Below are 18,949 nucleotides of genomic sequence, written 5' to 3' on the forward strand. Positions count from 1 at the left end.
CAGATTTAGGACAAAGAGGAAATTGCTGTTGATATTAAATTAATTCAGATTTAATATAAACTAACTTTGAAATCATTGTTCTCTGTTGCAGTGTTGGCGTAGTTTTGTCAGTGTGTGCTTGTTACATTGTTATTACATTATAATTACCATTGAACAACATAAAATGAATTTCATTTACACGTTTACACGCTAACTTTAATGGCATTGTTACAGTTTAATTATACAAATAAGTACTGAGTGATATTAATCGACAACATGTACTCACTATAGGGTCAGGGTTTGGTTTAGGGTTAGTTGCTTATGCATGCATAATTTACTGTTATTAATTGAAATTTCCCTCGGAGTAAAGACGCATGATCAGGTCTGACGTCAGTGGTGATTCTCACATATCACTTGACTAATCGTGGCATGGCTGATTTAAATGTTTTGATTTAAAAAATAAGAGGTTTTTATTTAGCTAATAACATTAAATGTCGGTCAACTGAAACTATTACACATTATTTTAAGGGATTAGGATTTGGTTGAGATGTAATTATGCATAATTTACTGTTATTACTATGGTAAGTACATGTAACATATGTAACAAGGACACTGTAAAATAAAGTTACCAAACTATTTTTATGGTACTTCACAGTGCTTTCAGGAAACGTTTTGAGTTTGGAACAATTTCAAATTTTTTTGTCCGACAAATTCCTTTCACAGAATGTTTGTAACGTTATGAAGGTTTCTGCATTTCGGAGAGGGAGAGGGTGAGATCACACTTTCTTAACCCGCCGCTGGCTCCCTGTTTGGGCACGACAAGACACAAGATTTTAGCTGATGATAAGATAAGTATGTTTCAGCAGAGGCCGCTGCAAAGGAAATGCCTATCTGATGGGATTTTCACTTCTTATTTTGAATGGAAGGAAAAGACAGCAAAGAACGTTTACTTTGGCAGCCTTGTAAACAACATAGAAACAAAAAAATAAAAATAATAATAATACTTATTCGGAGCAGCGACTGCCAAAGCTACTCCTGTCACTGAAGGACCTTGGTGTTATCGAGCAAATTTATTCATGTTTTCTCGTTTGTTTTTGTCTTAGTAACTCTTGATGTCATTCATTTTAATAAATCAGATCTTTTAAATGAACATGTTCCTGTGGAGAAGTTCAAATGGTAAAACTTTATTTTAAACTTTGTTACATATGTTGCATGTACTTACCATAGTAATAACAGTAAATTATGCATAATTACATGCAATTAACCCTCAAACAAAAACTAATCCTACCCTAACCCTATAGTAAGTACATGTAGTTGCTTAATATTACTCAGAACTTATATATATATTATTACACTGTAACAATGACACCTTAAAATAAAGTGTAACCCTTTATTTTAAGGTGTCATTGTTACAGTGTAATAATATATATATAAGTACTGAGTAATATTAAGCTAATACATGTACTTACTATAGGGTTAGGGTTTGGTTGAGGGTTAGTTGCATGTACTTGTGCACAATTTATAGTTGTTATTACACTATCTACAAGTCAAGTCAAGTCAAGTCACCTTTATTTATATAGTGCTTTTTGCAATACAGATTGTATCAAAGCAGCTTCACACTGATAACATGAAAATAATACAACAAAGTTTGTTTCTAGAAGAAAATTGCATCATCGTCCACCTTAAGTAGGGCAGATCAATAATATTGTTGAATATTAAATGTCCCCCACTAAGCAAGCCAAAAGCCAAGGCTTTTACGTAACGTGTAACAGGGACACTGAAAAAATAAAAGTGTTACCTCATTTATTTATTTATTTTTCTCAGTTGTATTGTGTCTATTAATGTTTAAGATGCGAAATTGGAATTCTGATGGATAAATACTGCTTTAATTACAAAAACAAATCATATCATCTAATGTAAAAATGTTCCCCATTTAATAGCTTCAGTGTATTTTTGCTTCGTCAAAGGGCAACTTGACTGTAGTTGAAATATTTCTGGATCCCTCAACACTACACATTTCCTCCATTTTTATATGACAGCGAGGAGAGAAGAACTTAGAGGAGAACAGGAAAGGAGAGAGTGAAACGGGGTTGTGAAATGACAGTTTTTTGGGTGTGGAAGAAAGAATTGACAGTCAGATCTTCCACTCTTCCCCCTCTTTTCCTTTCTTTCCTCTCAGTGTTTCCCCCTTCGCCTTGTTTGTGAAGGTTGTCTTCTTGAGTCGAGTGACCTCTGACCCTTGGCCGCCGCTCACATGTTTGCACTGAAAGCTCTTGATTGGATAATGCCAGTCTTCGTGAAGTGAGGTGAGGAAACTTTTGCTAAGTCTTGGCCTTGAGGCACGTTGTTCCTGTGTGGGTTGATCTGAGCCGTGCCAGCCAAACATACAGCCAAAAAAGACAGTTAAAAGTATTTCCTACGAATTTCACTTTGAAAAGACTTTATCTGGTTTCTTTGGTATTTATTTAACTAATATCATTCAAATTCTGGTACACACACAAAACATATCTTGTACATGTTCAATGCAGCCTTGTTTAAAACATTTAAGCAGCATGAAGGAAGTTTGCAAGATAACTGTATATGAAGTCATTAAGCAGACACACTTCACAAACCTGAGAAATCTCTAGGCTATATATACAACTTGAGCATGAATTCCTATGATGTGTCTTTTTAATGACCGCAAAGAACAAAAGCCCACTTTACATTAGCTATCTTTGGTACTCTTCGAATTATTTTATTTTATTTTGTCTTCATCGGAATGATACGAAACTTGGTAAAGGTTTTGGCACTTGCTATGTAAAACAAAAAACAAAAAAAAACTTGGACATGATTCGAACAGGTTAAATGGTCCTGAAAAAAAAAGAAAAAAGTCACACTTGTATTGTTCATGGTCGAAAATGGTATAATTTTTGGTATCATATACAAAATTTGGTACTGCGGCCAAACAAAATCTTACTGAAAACTCTTTTTTTTTTTTATATCAGGCTCAAATTTGAAACACAACTTGTTTAGAATTATGGTTTTAATTTTTTTCACAGTTTCAGACTAAAACATGTTTTTGAAAATATATATTTCATATAAAAATTTTAAATAGTATTTTTGCACATTTTTCATAACAGTAACCGTAAAATTCTGTAACTTTTTTAAACTTTTTTTCACTTCAGCAATAATGTGCCAAGTGTCGTCTTTGAAAAGAGATCAAACTTAAGTCTGTGCTCTAAAGCATTCAAGATTCACGACAGTTAAGGTCTATGGTCTAAAATATAGTACATTCATTTCACTGAAATAAAAAAATTAATTTCGGTCATTTTTGACCGACACATGAAGAGCACCAGAGGGATAACTGTGTACTTACACTTAAAAAACACACGGTAACACTTTATTTTATAGTGTCCTTGTTACACGTTACATGTACTTACCAGTAATAACAATAAATCAATCCTATTACTAATAGTAAGTACATGTAATTAATTAATATTACTCAGTACTTAAATGCATAATTACACTGTAACAATAACACTTTAAAATAAAGTGTTAAAGATAAACCTAACCAGCAAATGTTGACTAAATGTTTATTTAAAAAGTGTCTTTCTGACATATTTGAACAGCTAGCCTATATAAAACTATAATATAATTACTATATGCAAAATATACTGCAAAAGTTTGGGTGAATTAGATGGTTTCACATAAATGCTCAGATTCAGGACAAAGGGGAAACTGATGTTGATATCAAATGAACAAAAAATGAAGTCATTTTTCTCTGTTTCAGTGTTATTTTGCCTTTGTAGGTCAGTATATGCATTACACTGTGCTTATTACATTGTAATTACATTGGTATTACTAATGAACAGCATGAGGTTGTTTCATGAAGCAGATAATGAACGATATCTGTGCATTGTGTTTGTCTGCACTCGGCTCATGAATGTGAGCCTCACACGCAGGCGCTGAAGGAGCCGCTCGAAGCCAGAAGATAATCAGACAGCTCCTCTGTAGAGCACTTCTCAAGGCAAGATGTGCTGTTTATTTTTCTTGGCGGTGGAAGCGCTTTGGCAGTGTGGTGTCGAAGACCACTCCAGTCACTTGAAACGCTGCGGGTCAAAGGTCAGAGTGCTTAAAGTGTAGCAATTGTGCTCTATGACAGCCTTGAAGAGGCATAATTGTATGATAGTCAACCTTCGATTGTGAAAGCGATAACGAAAATAGCAGAGAATACAAATGGATTTTAAAACGAGGAACATGAACTTTACTTGTCCTAACAGGCCATGATATATGTGACTCCCCAGTATGGATGAGCTAGTGTACAGTATCTTTAGCTGTAGCTGCATTATTCATCGGTCATGTTACTTTCACTTTGAGGTTATTAGGTTTTCAAACGTTTCAAAACTCACTACAGCCCATTTCACGTCCACTTCATTTGACTCGCAGCGCTTGAGAGCCACCCACCTCCCTCCCATCCTGACATGGTCCCAAAAGTGTAAGGTCATTATTAAAATTGTGCATCAATTAAGATAAGGAGAAATGACTTTCTCTGTCTGGCCTTTGAAGTCTGTGGTTTTCCCCTACGCTGCTGTTTCCAGGGGGTCGAGCTGCGCTTGGCATTGACTTTGATCTTGTAGTCAGGCAGAACGTTTCTTTTTTTTTTTTTTTTTTTTGTATGATGAAACTTACCTTCAGAAACTCTCTGACATCAATACAACACCTCATGGATTTATGCCGTTTTGAGCGTCGTGCTCGACTTTCTTTTGGCATTGTACAATCCCTGCTGTATTTATGATACTAAGACTCTTAATACTAAGAGTATTAACTCGTGATGCACCAATATGAACATTATGGCCGATATTTGAAAGCCGATAACCGATATATTGGCCGATAAATCTAAATCCACATTTTTATAGCATTTTTGAGAACCTGGTTACAAAAACAAATGTCTCGCCATTTGCGCTGCACATGTTGCACTTTACTGTATTTTCCTTTTTTGAAGTGATTCAAATCATATTTCAAGCAATTCAAAAGCATCATGATGAACAGTGCAACAATCTGAAGTGTCTCAGCTGAAGGAAATAATACATTACTTATTGGCTTTAATATATCGGCCAAAAATGCTTATCGTGCCGATAACTATAACATTAAAATTCTCATATATCGGCCGATACCGATATGGTGGCCGATATATTGTGCATCTCTATTGTTATCCAATATACTTTTTGACAATCTGTTTTGTTACAGAACTGGTTATGTGAAATTGTGCTATTAACTCTTTCCCCGTTAGCTATTTCTAGTTTCATGGTCCACAGAATATTTTGTTGAATGAATATCTGAACATGCAATATATCAAAAGAAAGAACAGAGCGTCTGCTTTTAAACAAACAAACAAACAAACAAACAAACAAAAAGGACTACATCCAGTTTGTCAAAGACTACATCCAGATCAGATTCAGAACGATGATCAAAACACAGATGGAGTAGATCAAGTCCATCAACACCTCCAAAGCTTCACATTCATAAAGCTCGTCCTGGGTCGACATTTCATTCAGTAACGTTACGCAGTTTTGATTTATATGCTGTTTAATGTTGATCATGCCATTTTACAAGAAAGCAATGCTTTTATCGCTTGTTTCAGCTTCTTCTTCTCCTGTGTTTTGACCAGGAGATTCTGTACTCTTTCAGAAGATGTGTAATAGCGCCCCCTACCATATAACAGTGAAAACAGAAAGCCGGAAATTTTCGTCAATCTTGGGGAAAGAGTTCATTTAGAAACCCAGACTCATTGGGAATATTGTGCCTGAGGCAATATTTCTACAAAAGTATATGCTTTTCGACACTTTCAAAGTGAAATTTCCAGTGAGTGGCGCTAAAAGCGTGTTCAGATTTATTTGAAACATTTTCTTTTGTTGCATGTTGTACTGTATGTATCGGGGCAGTTCGGGAATGAAATGTCCAGTGAGTGGCGATGAAAGATTAAAATTCTTCCAACAGGACTTCCTTTTAAAAAGCTGACCTCTTGTAAAATCCCTGTGTAATTCACACACTGCATGTGTGTGTGCGTGTGTGTGTGTGTGTGTGTGTGTGTGTGTGTGTGTGTAATCCATAACAATGTGCTGATTTGTTTTAATCTGTTGGATTAATCAAAAAATGTGATTCCTAATGAAATTTCACTTGTAATGTGGGATCAAATATAGTATATAACATGTGTGTGTGTGAGAGACCCTCTCCAGGGTCAAGATCAGCCTCATTCATTTCCATGAATATAAATACAGAAGCCAGAATGAGGGTAATTCACCAAACTGTTTATTTGTCTTTTATGCAACTGTCTTTACCAAACTATGTGCTTGAACAGAATTATATAAATAAAGTTGTTTCCATCACCTCAAATTATCTCACACACAATGACTTCAATATTTTGACATGATGTCTTCCACACTCGGTCAAGAAAAGGAAACCAAACTTAATGGTAGCATGTAAACAAAAACTCTACCTACGCAGGTTAAATAAAGGAGCTGTTGAAAGGTCTCTCTCAAGTGTGTGTGTGTGTGTGTGTGTGTGTGTGTGTGTGTGTGTGTGTGTGTGTGTGTGTGTGTGTGTGTGTGTGTGTGTGTGTGTGTGTGTGTGTGTGTGTGTGTGTGTGTTGATTTCGCAAGTGCTCTTGATTTTGAGAGCGAGAAGAAGGACAAAGGGAAACATGGAGGTTTGCCATTCTTCACTAACATCAGTAAGGGACTATCAAGTGTCCATGTCAGCTTTTGACCATCGCCATTGGCATATTACTGCATTTCTCCTAGATTTTACCTTCCGTCTTACCGGTAACTTAAGCCAGTATTTTGTGCAGTACGCATTCCTGGAGACATTATAAAAAGTATGATATGAGTGAACTCTGCCAAATGTTTCAATTGAACAGATTTAATTTAAGCATTTCTCCCGGACCCCCACCCGCCTTACTTTAGTTTCTCCAGTGTGTGTGCGAGCGCTCTCAGCGAGGACGCTTGAATTTGATAAAACACGACGTATTTGGTTTGTCTGAGGTTACTGCTATGGCCCATAATTGGATCCATATGATTGCGTTTGTCTCTGGTCATAAATCCCAATAAATTATTTGAAACATGCATCTGTTCACGTGAAATTTTGAGGGTGAATATTCTAATACTTGTGGCTTTTGATGAATGCTAAACATACACACACCGTCATCTACAGTTAGAGGCGATGTTGAGGTTTCCTCTGAATCTCTAAAGAAGACACATGTGAGATCACTGGTGTCTGAGAAGCAGTGACTTGAGCAGATTTGTCAATGCATTCTCTACGGGAGCTGAGCAATATAGTCTTCAACAGGGATTGTGGGATTGACAACAGAAAAAATCTGAAGAATGCTGAACTTTATGCAAATGAAAGGCAAAATCTGCCAGGCAGCAGCCAATGGCTTTAAGGTGCAGGCTGTGATGTCAGCCGTGAGCATTTCATAATCTGAAGATTCTGATGGATTTAGTGCTTAAATCACATTGTTACTTACAATATATTTAAAAGTGCACTTTTTAAAAGTATATTAAAGTCCCCCTGTAGTCAATAATTGTATCACTTAATACTCATTTTTGATCACCAAAATTAAAATATTTAGTTTTTTTTCCCTTGATTTTTTATTTATTTATTAATGTCTTAAAATAGCTTGAATGTAACTCGACACCCTTGCCTCATTTAGTATACGCGGTTCTATGAATATGTAAATGAGCCCCGCCTCCACTCACTCCCTCAGCTCAGAGATCCACTGGTTGACGATCACACATTGATCTGATTGGTTACAAGGTAGTTTGTGACGTCAGAAACACCAGCGATTTAAAACATCAACATTCTTTTAAGTTCACTGCAGTTTTAAGGAGAAAATACTCAGCAATGGAGTTGACTTTTTTGGGTGTTGAATTTACACATGGTTTGTCTTAATGCATATGACAAACACCACATAGACATATTAAACAACATTAAAAGCTGGATTTTCACCACATGGGGACTTTAAGAAACAACTTAAAGTTGGTACTTGTACGTGGCCTTTTATTTCATTAACATTATATTACCTGCAATTACAGATTTATAAAAATATAAGATTATTTGAGATTTGACAGTGCACCACAAGTGCACATTCATTACAATTATGCACAAGCTAAAGTCAGAATTTACTTATTTTCTCTCTTATTGTGAACAATTCACATCATGTTAGTCTAAAATAAACAATGTTTGTATGTAATCATATAATTTTCCCCAAATCTGACTATCCATTTCAGCTGACATCATCAAACGCTCTTATTTTACAACCTTTTCCCAGCATGATACCTGTGAACGGAGACCAGTCACGTCCCATTCTACAGTTTTCTCATCGGAAACGGGTTGAAATGGGTTGCGAACGCATATTGACTTTAGGGATGACCCTCCAGCACCGTGATATGTGTGTGTGTGTGTGTGTGTGTGTTTATGACACTCAGCTTGAGGAGGTAAATCCTGGTTTCCTGGTATTCTGAACAGGGACAGATCATAATCAGAGTGCAAACATGGAATAATCTTGCACGGAGAATATCCCTGTATAAATATCCACAGACACAAGCATACATGTAGTGAGAGGTTATGTTTGTCATCTGCAAAATCTACACAATGCCATAATCTGATACAGTCACTATCCTGTTTATGCTGATAGTGAGTATTTATGAGGTTAATTTCCAGAGCTCAGTTTCATTACCTCTCACACACAATAGTTTTAACCACATGTTTCAAAATGCTATACCATAGATATCTCTGTCTAGAGTAAAAAATCATTATCACTATATCAGCTTCGCTTTTCGGGATGAGTTCAGGATGTTTATCAAACCTGTCCATCCAAACATTTCCCATTATTTTTTATACAAGTATGACACAAATTGTCCGTGGCACACAGCACTGCCATTGTTCATTTCAGTAAAACAAACATGGTATTTCTGACCCCACATGCTCTCTGGCCACTGGAGAAAAACATATAAAAAATAAATAAAATAAAACCTCATCTTATGCCTTGTCCCAAAATCCCTGCACCTGTATATATAAAAGCAGAAGAAGAGATCCAGGCTCGGATTTCCTGCATGTTTATACTGATCCTGGTCAGAAAAGCAGATCCCACAACTTGTGAAGGAAATTGGGGAACATCTGCCCAGGACTGTGTGTTTAAATCTCAGAGTGCTGATGATTGGAATCAATGTCCATATAATATATTATTTATGAGCATATGAAGACAAACCTCATCCTACACTGTACTTATATTTACAGATGAAGAAGATTGTGAAATCTGATACTTGCAATGTAAGTCTTTTGCAACATTTTATTGTATGAAAAGGGAAAAGTGCAATATAATCATAGTGGTGTTGTGCATATCTATATAATTACTTTTCTTGATTTTGGATGTAACAATAGGCAGTAATAATAAAAACAAAAAACAATATGAGCATAACCATGCTGTATGCGTATGTCGTATTGGTGACCTATAACCGGCCTTAGCATACAAGAGGATAAAACTATATATATATATATATATATATATATATATATATATATATATAATATTAAAAATAATCACATAACGTTTTATTATTATTATTATTAGGCCTACATACATTGCATAATTGAGAAATAGCCTACCTTTGCCTAACCAAACACAATTTATTATATAAAGCCTATGCGTTCAGAATTTCTAACTTTTATTAATTTATTTACTTTGTTGATTGTGCTGATTTTGTTGTGCACCGGTTATTTTAAATATTTCCTTTTTTATGTTATAAAAACACACGATATTGAGACAACTAAACGGCATAAATAATACGGAAATAAATTGTTTTTTGACTGGAGAACAATACTGAAAAGAAAAATCAGAGGACACTGTTAATATTATTCATATAAACCTTGAAACGTTTTAAAGTATCACTTAAAAGGTACAAATGTCTGTCGTTGGCTGCAGATATAAAATTGTCTTCTGTAATCATGACTACGTGTGATAGGCCTATATGTATTAGTGACAATAATTGTATGTGCATACATTGACCTATAGCAAAACAAAACCCTAAACTGTGAATAACGACGGAGTTACTTCTTTATGATAGCTGTCTCAATTTTAAGTCAAATGATGTTAAAAAAAAAAAAAAAAAAAAAAAAAACATCTGTTAAGCATCTGTTATTCCAACTTTATTGATTTTATTTCATTTATGTGTTTGTGATCAATCAAGCAACCAGGAACACGGGTATTATTTAGTAAAGAGTTTAAATCGGACAAGCCTAACCTTTTAAAAACTACCGACATTTTGTGTTTAATGAAATTTCGTTCATTTCGATATCAACATTCAAGCTCTCATTTCTACAGTTAAAACTTGCACGAAAGAGACAGTGACTTTTTGACCCAAGAGAAGAAAAAAAAGCACAGGTTCACATGCAGGTTTCATTCATCAAGACCTCTCACAAATGATCATGTTTTTCCCTCTCTGGTTGAGGTAATTAAAATACGAAAGGGCAGCCAAGACGTCAGGGGGAAAATCTGATCGTAAATTTAAATTGGAGACAAAATCTTCTGTCACAGGAGCAGAATCGAGATATTGAGGTAAAAGCGTCTATAATTAGCCCGGCTGTAGGAGCCCGTGGGTCGGTGAGGAGGGCTGAGGGTCCCGACTCAAGGAGAGCCTGTGTTAAACTGCGCGCTTTCCTGCCAGGGTACCTGGGTTATCCAAAGGTCGGTGGGCTCGGCCATTTCCCTGAAGTCGAAAATCACACTGGTCCCTTTATTCGAGCAGAACGGCCAGGAGCCAGCTATGGGCGGTGTGGGATGTATGTGAGAGTTTCAGACTGGATGGAGATGCCAATAATAAATGGCGACTTGGGCTACTTTCTTAAGTTAGGCTAAAACGATTGTTAAGGCATTCAAAAGATTTGTTTCCGAATTCTGTGACCGTACACATTAGGATTAGGATTTGGATTAGGATTAGCTACAAAAAAAATAAAAAAAATAATGCAACATGATCTGAAAGCAATTCGTAACTACTTTACGTTTTGGCGAATTGGTGGCTAATTCGTGTGAATGCGAACGATCTAATTCGTTTTCATAGAATCTGTTTACACACGCGAGCAATTCGTCTAAAATAAGCGATGTAGTAAAAAAATTAGATTTTGTTTTATCATTCAACACGACATGAGTAAAAATCTGTTGATTCTGTAACCTAAACTGAGATATGTTAAACCCAAGTACCAAAAACTATTCTGCAGAGTTTCATCCGTGGGGAAGCCATTTATTCGGCTTAAATAGAAAAATCGCGGGTTTCGAAGTACGCTAAAAAGGAGGCAACGGGTGGGATATTTTTTCAGGACAAGTCTTTGAGCCTTTAACTGGCAGTTGGACTGTCAGACAGAGCCTGAGTCTATGTGGACTCCTAATTGAAAACAGATGGCGCTTTGAGGTTGGGCTCTGTGAGTTTGAGACGCTGCTCTTTTCCATTCCGCCTCAGCACTCAGTCAAGCATATACAGGTGCACGGTGTGTTTCTCTCTCCTCAACTCTTCTGTCCTCACTCAACCGGCACATGGAAACGTCTATAGCGACTCGGGTTGATCCGCAATGTGGCTCTGGTTTAGCGCGTGACCCGAGCCATGCAAATGAATTGCATTTGAGAGGATGAGCGTGTCTGTGATTGAGCTGGTTATACTGTCCTACTAGCTTGGTTAAATTAGACTAATAAGTACTGACCAATACAAATAATAACACTCTTAACCGTATCATGACATAAGTAATGTTATTGCTATTGTATTTTAAATTTTAAAAAAGTAGAAGAAGAACACGAGACAGGAAAAAATAGATGTTTCAATAATTCAGTTGAAAATAAGCCGCTCTATTTTCAAATACATTTGAAGGACAATACTACGATTATGTTTTTATTTTATTTATTTGTTATTTGTTAAAGAGTGTATTTTCTCAAAGAAAAAGAAAAAGTAACATGAGAAAAAAAAAAGACAAAGAAAAAAACACTATAACCTATCGTTTTTATCCGCAACATGATTTCTTTATTAATACATTTCAACCGGGCCAATAATAAGAACTAAATCATCTTATCAGAAGATGTTTCGGTTGCTTTTAAAAACTAGTTGGAAAAAACACTACTAATATAAAACTATTCAAACTATTTGAATCATATATTGTGTCTGTCTTGTTAGTGGATAAAAGTATTGACAACATTCTCCTTGTATTAACAAACTCGAGTCAGCTTTATTGACCGCGAAACCAGTTCAGGAGAAATTCATATCGCATATTCTGTTGTTTTCATTTTCCCTATGCATTTTACATTGTTGATCAATTGAACGAAGCACAGTCTGCCATCTACATATCTTCAGCAGCCCAGCAACTTATCACGATCTAGACACTGAAACAAACACAACGTAATATTCGTTCATTCTTGCAATAACGAACGTAGATGTAAAAATAAATATAGTTCAGCGAGTAAAGAGTTTAATGGATCGGTTCTACAACGAGAGTTGACTTGAGTGCGCAATTCTGCATCTCCAGAGTCCCGCGCTTCTTGACTGATCAGTGATTACGAAATTAACTTAAATTTGTAACATTTTAATCATTTAAAAAAAAAAGGTATAAGAACTCTGTGCACACAGTCCAGGATTTGATATGTTATATTATTTAAATATAATAATAAGCTAACCTAGGCCTGTTACTTCTAGAGATTGGTTTTCTAAAGTAAAGTGTAAGCTATTCATGAATGAAATGAATTTGTTTTGTGTTTTTCATTGAGTCACAGTTGTGGCATAGAGCTACATTTGTAGAGATCATATCGAGTCACGCTTCATATCAGCGAAATCAATTGCTTTTGCCTGTTGAGTGAAATCGTCATTTAAGATGTTCTTGCTCGTCGATATAAACGGAAATTGAAATTGGAATGTTTTGAAGAGAGAAACATCAAAGGAATGCTGAACATAAGCACTTTTTGTGTCTGATTCAGATCCTTGTAGAGTGTGTGGATATGCTTACAGGAATGTGGCGGAACCATTTGGATGTGGACAAAAGATTTATATATATAAACTAATAATACTATATAGTATTTTAAAATTACAGCTATACATTGCTATGCGTAATCTATAGCCTATGGAGGTGCGACCTAAATCTCTGGGCACAGGAAAGCATGCATGACCAACACAAAACTAAAGAAAAACAAGTGTTTGAAACACATCGAACCAAATGATGATCAGGGTTGTGTGGCATTTTATTAACCAACATATTTAATACTGTTTTAAAACTGAAACGAAGAGAGTCATTTCTAATAAATAAGTAAATAAATACAAATACATCATTTCAAATAGCCTATTCTTCTGAAAGATGTTTGGTTTACGCTTGCACAGCCGCTTGCATATCGCTAGGCTAATTATTGTTCGGCCATGCTTTATTAACATTTAAATAGCTTGTAATCTGTTTGAGACTGACCAAATGCATTTCAATTAGTAAGGCCTATTTGAACATTAAAATTAGAAGGCGATTAAACCGAGTTGTCAAAGCAAAATAGGCCTTGTGCAAAAACCCGCGTGTAGATCTAGCCTAAAATCGAACAGTTTGAATTCCAAGAGCTCGAATGAAAAGTGGAATTCCAAAATGAAGGCCCGCAAGCAGCAACACAATGCCTCTCTTCACCTGGACTGTCCTATAACTCAGACTGTGATCCTCCACAGCACGATGATTTCGCTGTGCTCCTGAGGTATTGTTGATGGTTCTCCCTGTCCCTGTTGACCCCCGTCCCCTTCTGCCTTTTCCGTCTCATGAAAAATGAGTCCTGCGCACTGATTGAATTTTATTCCTTCCTGACCTGGCCCGTTCTGTGAGGGCGCCATCAATCTTGCGCTTAACACGACGTTTGTTTATTACTCGGGAAAGGCTCTAATGACTTTTATGAGCATGATTACAACTTTTTTTTTTTTTTCGTGGGGAGAGAATGCGCAAGGAAAGGCCAAAATTCATTGTGATCAGACGCACACGAGCTGCACAAATAACTTCATTTGTCTCATGAATCATACATGAAGGTGTATACTGAAACGTATTATTGGTGTTATTATTATATAGGCAGTTTTTATGTGTATTATTATTGTTAAACAATCTATATTTTAGGTTGTTGTCATTGCCGTTGTTGTAGTTTCGCCGTTTTCTCTAAAATACCCTAAATTTGTTATGAATAGTTTGTTAATTGGGATTTTTTTTTATTGTTTTTATATATTTTTTTATAGATGCGTAGGCTATAACTGAAGATGAACATTACGAAAAAGCCAAATTTTTTAAGAACAACTCTAACCGAATGTGATATGGGCGCATTTCTTGCACATACCGAGGGAAAGAGGCAAACCCGAGACGCGTTGTTGACGCACGCTAGTTAATTGGCCGATTAATTAACCGCTGTAATCACTACCAACCGCTCATGCAATGAAAATATGTGAGGCCAACCAATGAGAACACGTGTGCGTTTGCCCTCGGGTCTTTGGGCCTATCACTGGGCTGCAGACTAAAATTACACAATAAAAAAAATAAAACCCAATATTGTCAGTGATAATAATAATATACTCTAAAAATTATGGAATGTTTCAACACATGTTTGGGACAGATATAAAAAAAAGAAAAGAAAAAAAGTGGTACAAATAAATGTTTACATTTTTAATTGCAATTTAAACCCAACGGTTGGGTTTGTCCATATCTGACCCCAAAAAATGTTTTGAAACAACCCAGCATTTATTTTTTTTGAGTAATAATAATAATAATACAAACAAACATCTAAAACATATTCACAAATAGCAGCAAGCTTTCATATATGAAGCATGATAAATACGCTACTACATACACATTTTATTTATTTATTTACTTGGTTGTTTAGGAAAATCGAATCACTTAAAAGCCCTCTAAATGCTCGTATTATCACATCTCCTTAATAAAATGAAGAAACATAAAAAGGTACCATTCGCTATTACCATACCAAATAGTACTTCAGAATTCATGTGAATAAAAAAAATAAAAAATAAAAATCACCACTATTAAACGGCCATTTTTAGAGACATTTCTTTAACTTGACTGGTGGTTGTTGAAATAAATCTCGGAAGATTTGCCCTAATCAAATCTGCATCTTTTGTTTTTGTGAGTTGGAGATTTATATTAGGCCTTTTCTGAGGACGCGCCCATAAGGTATTATATGTATGAAGCTCAACTGTCGTTGAATCCTCCAGTGGGGATTTGAGTATCTTTGGCATGTCTGGTATGATATTAACCAAGCTATGCGCAAGTAAACACGTGGACACTGAACACAAGCGGTGAATTACAATGACCGAAACAGTGTTACCAAAGGCCTCAGGTCAAGATGATGACAGACGCGTCTGGTATATGGAGTTGCGTAAAACAATAAGGACAAATTACAGCAAAACACGTCGTCACCTCGCAGCAATTAAAGTATAAACTGTTGTGCATTGCAACATTTGATTGTATTACTACCGCTGCTACTGCACTGTAAAACAGAACATCTGCAGTTATTAGGCTAGTACCTGATCAGAATGACTTTTTTTTGTTAATAGAAGTTGATCACGTCAAACTTTTTTTTTTTTTACTTAAGAAAATATATACATTATATACAACTCAAACCACATTTTTTAGGTTATAAATGAATATTTTTACAGTTACTACTACTACTACTAATAGTCATAATCAGATGATACGCCTGAATTTCACTTGACTTTTTCATAGGAGGGTTTTTTTGGGGGGGGGAGAATTTCATTTAATCACGAGATATTTTATTTTATATTTTATATTCAATATATTTATTTAGTAGGCTATATATAAAAATAAATGTTGCTACATGTTATGGAAAACTGAAAAAACGGATTTTTTTTGTAATTGAAATATGACAAAAAAATAAACTACATAAATAAAAATTAGTTTGAAAAGCATTTAGCATAATTCCCTTAAATGCTGAAATAGGCTTCATTTGCATGATTGTGCTTGTAATTATTTTGATATAAATCAATGTGTGTGATCAAAGTATATTAATTTCAAAATGTACATTTAGAGACATTTTAAGATTATGCGATGGTTTGGATCAAACAACACTTCACTGTGCCACAGTAACGCCGAAACAATTGAAACACGCTTATTTGGATCATTGTGTGTGATTGGCATTATTATTACTCGACTAGCACACAGTTCTGTTCAGGGCTTTAAGAAATCAAGCGTAGCCTAATTTTAACTCAAATAGCATGGCAATTTATTAAACAAACAATGCAGTTCCTTCAGAATACTTTTTCAACAAAAGGAGATAGTTTGAAAGAATATGGCGTAATACATGTTCCGTTCCTTGTTATAATGGAACATTTGGACAATTAATGCAGTTCAATTTAGAAACACTTTTTTCGGTGTTTGGTCCATAATATCCGGCTACACTTTAGAAATAAATTACTATATGCAATTTACACGTAATAACAAGTCCATAAACGTCTGACGCATTTCAACACAGCCCAGCATATAGCTCACAAAAACGAAGAAGACTTACGTGTTATTCGAAGTAACACTGTCCTTAACAAACCAACATCAAGTGTTTGTGTTCTGTTTCTTTTCAGTCCATCACGGGTAAATATCAGCGTCTCTCGGTTTTGACGAAAAAGAGGGGAAATCAAGAACAACGACAGAAAGAAGAAGCTCGAAAAACACTTGTTTGGTCAAAACTTGCTGCAGTCATACACGAAAGCCCCAGGCGTGCGGTATATGGGCTGACTCGGGGGAAACGACATTTGACAGCTGTTATTCCCGTTCACCGGTGAGTTATTCAGACCGATTCTCTGCGACTCAAACATCTCTCGAACCGAGTGAAAGTTCTGCTGCTGCGCCGGGTACGTCGCGCCTAGATGGCCAATGTCTCCGGCCTGGTTCAGGTACCATGAGGCGAGGCGCCCTTGGTGCGGATGATGGCCCTCCTGGGCCGAGCTGAGATTCCCGTGGCCTAAGGACGACGTGGTGGTCGTGATCGAGTAATCGGGCAGAGTTTCGTCCACGGTGGTGGTGGCCGCCAAGTGGCCCGAGCGATCTCCGCCCGCGTACAAGCTCATAGCCTGCATGTTGCAATGGTAGGTGGCGTTGGAGGTAGTGGAGATCGAGTTCTGGCTGCAGGGCGAGCTGTACACGGACGTCTGGTTGGGAGAGTAGTTCAGGGACAGCGTGGGGGTTATACCTGTTCGCGAGGAAGCCACGAGAGACGGGGTGAGCTCGCCGGAGCTGTGAGGCGAGCCGCGGAGGGAGGTCATGATGTTGTCCACGCTGAAGCCCTGCGCAGGGGCCTGGCCCTGGCCCTGGTGGTGGTGCTGTTCCCCGGCGCTGTCCAGGCTGAGAGAGCGGGTGGACGGGATGCTGTGCGGGCTGCCGCTGGACATGCTGCTGCTGCTGTCGGGGCTCTCAATCTTGGGAACGGTGCTGAGCGTGGGCGAAACGGCCTGCGGAGGCGTGGAGGTGCCGTTCTCGGTTTTAATGTCCTGAATGCGCACGGGCACTGACTGTTCCTGGTCGCGGCCCTGTTGCGCTTGTTGCGGCGGCTGTTGTTGCTGCTGCTGGCGGGATGGTGGTTCTTTAACATTTCGCTCGTCCTTATCCTTCACAGCGTCTTTCTTTTTAAAACGCCTTCGTCGCCTCAAAAAGCTGCCGTTCTCAAACATGTTATACGAGTCCGGGTCGAGGGTCCAGTAGCTGCCTTTGCCAGGTTTTTTGTCATCGCGCGGCACTTTGACAAAGCACTCGTTCAGGGACAGGTTGTGTCGGATACTGTTCTGCCAGCCCTGCTTGTTGTCCCTGTAAAAGGGAAAGCGCTCCATAATAAACTGATAAATACCGTTAAGGGTCACCTTCTTGTCCGGGGAGTTCTGGATGGCCATAGTGATGAGCGCAATGTAACTGTACGGTGGTTTGACCATATCCTTGGGCTGCGGCTGCGGCGTGTACGGTCCATATGCCCTCGCCATGCTGGCGGGGTACTGGTCGTGGGCCGCGTGAGAGTACATACTCATGGGGGCTGGCATCCCGGTGTACCCCCCTCCGGCAGCGGCCCGGTAATAACTCTGGTCGCTGCTGATGTACGGCACAACTCCCAGCGAGTTGGGACTGGAGACGGAATAGCGCGCCTGCATGACTTCTCTCCAAACGGTGCTGGCGAAGAACAGACGTCAAGAAGTCTGAAGCAATCCACAAATCCCCTGGAAATGCGCCTCCTCTGAAACTGGGAAGGCAGTCCACCCGAGAGAGTCCACCGTATTTACAAAATGTGACTGTCGGACCGGGTGTTGATCAGACTCGCGTACTTGCCACCTCTTTCTGTCGGAGCGCGCATTGGAAAACTTCTGAACACTAAGCATCGGTCACTACATAATACTTTTGCGCACTTCAATTCTTTTCCCCCTTTTGCTGCCAGTAAGACTCCTCCCAACAACATCTAAGCTGTCCAATGGGAGGTCGGGCCGTGCAAAGCGAGCGGCCACACACAAGGTTGAAGAAAAACGAGAGGTGTTGGGACGTCCCAGCCCACCCTAGCCAAACACACACTTCTCCAGACCTTAAAGAACCGTATACTCTCCACAAACTAGCGCAGATACACATCAAATCGAAAATACTTTAATAAAGACATTATAATACAACATTCGAAATGTGTGTTCATAAATAACACCTATAATCGAATGCTATAAATAATAAAATAACGCTTCTTTTTTTTTTAAATCACTGATTCCTCACACTCTTTTCGTTATCATGGATTAGTCGATTAATTAATTTATACACATTTAAAACAAACTTGGATCCGGCCGTATTAGCGTGGCAATAATGAATTGAAATGATTTGTGTTTCACACCAGCTCGTGAAGCCCATTACAAGGTTTTGGAGAGCATTTGTTTTCAAATAATCAATATGGGAATTAGTGTAAATAATCTCCGGT

At 37.6% G+C, this 18,949-nt stretch overlaps 2 protein-coding genes across 2 annotated transcripts in view; both read right to left on the bottom strand.

Moving 5' to 3' along the window:
• Positions 1-18,949, bottom strand: part of foxf2a (forkhead box F2a) — a 377,307-nt gene that overhangs the window by 253,579 nt on the left and 104,779 nt on the right. The window lies entirely within an intron of this gene.
• foxc1a (forkhead box C1a) lies at positions 11,879-18,401 on the bottom strand. Its single transcript, XM_082171755.1, has one exon. The coding sequence runs from the start codon at positions 18,150-18,152 to the stop codon at positions 16,698-16,700; it is 1,455 nt and encodes a 484-aa protein (XP_082027881.1). The 5' UTR covers positions 18,153-18,401; the 3' UTR covers positions 11,879-16,697.

Source organism: Leuciscus leuciscus (genome assembly GCF_965113295.1).
Source record: "Leuciscus leuciscus genome assembly, chromosome: 6".
In the NCBI taxonomy this organism is placed as follows: domain Eukaryota; kingdom Metazoa; phylum Chordata; class Actinopteri; order Cypriniformes; family Leuciscidae; genus Leuciscus; species Leuciscus leuciscus.

What these genes read in the sequence shown, in the direction of transcription:
- foxc1a (XM_082171755.1), bottom strand. Translation starts at nt 18,152, where the DNA reads ATGCAGGCGCGCTATTCCGTCTCCAGTCCCAACTCGCTGGGAGTTGTG.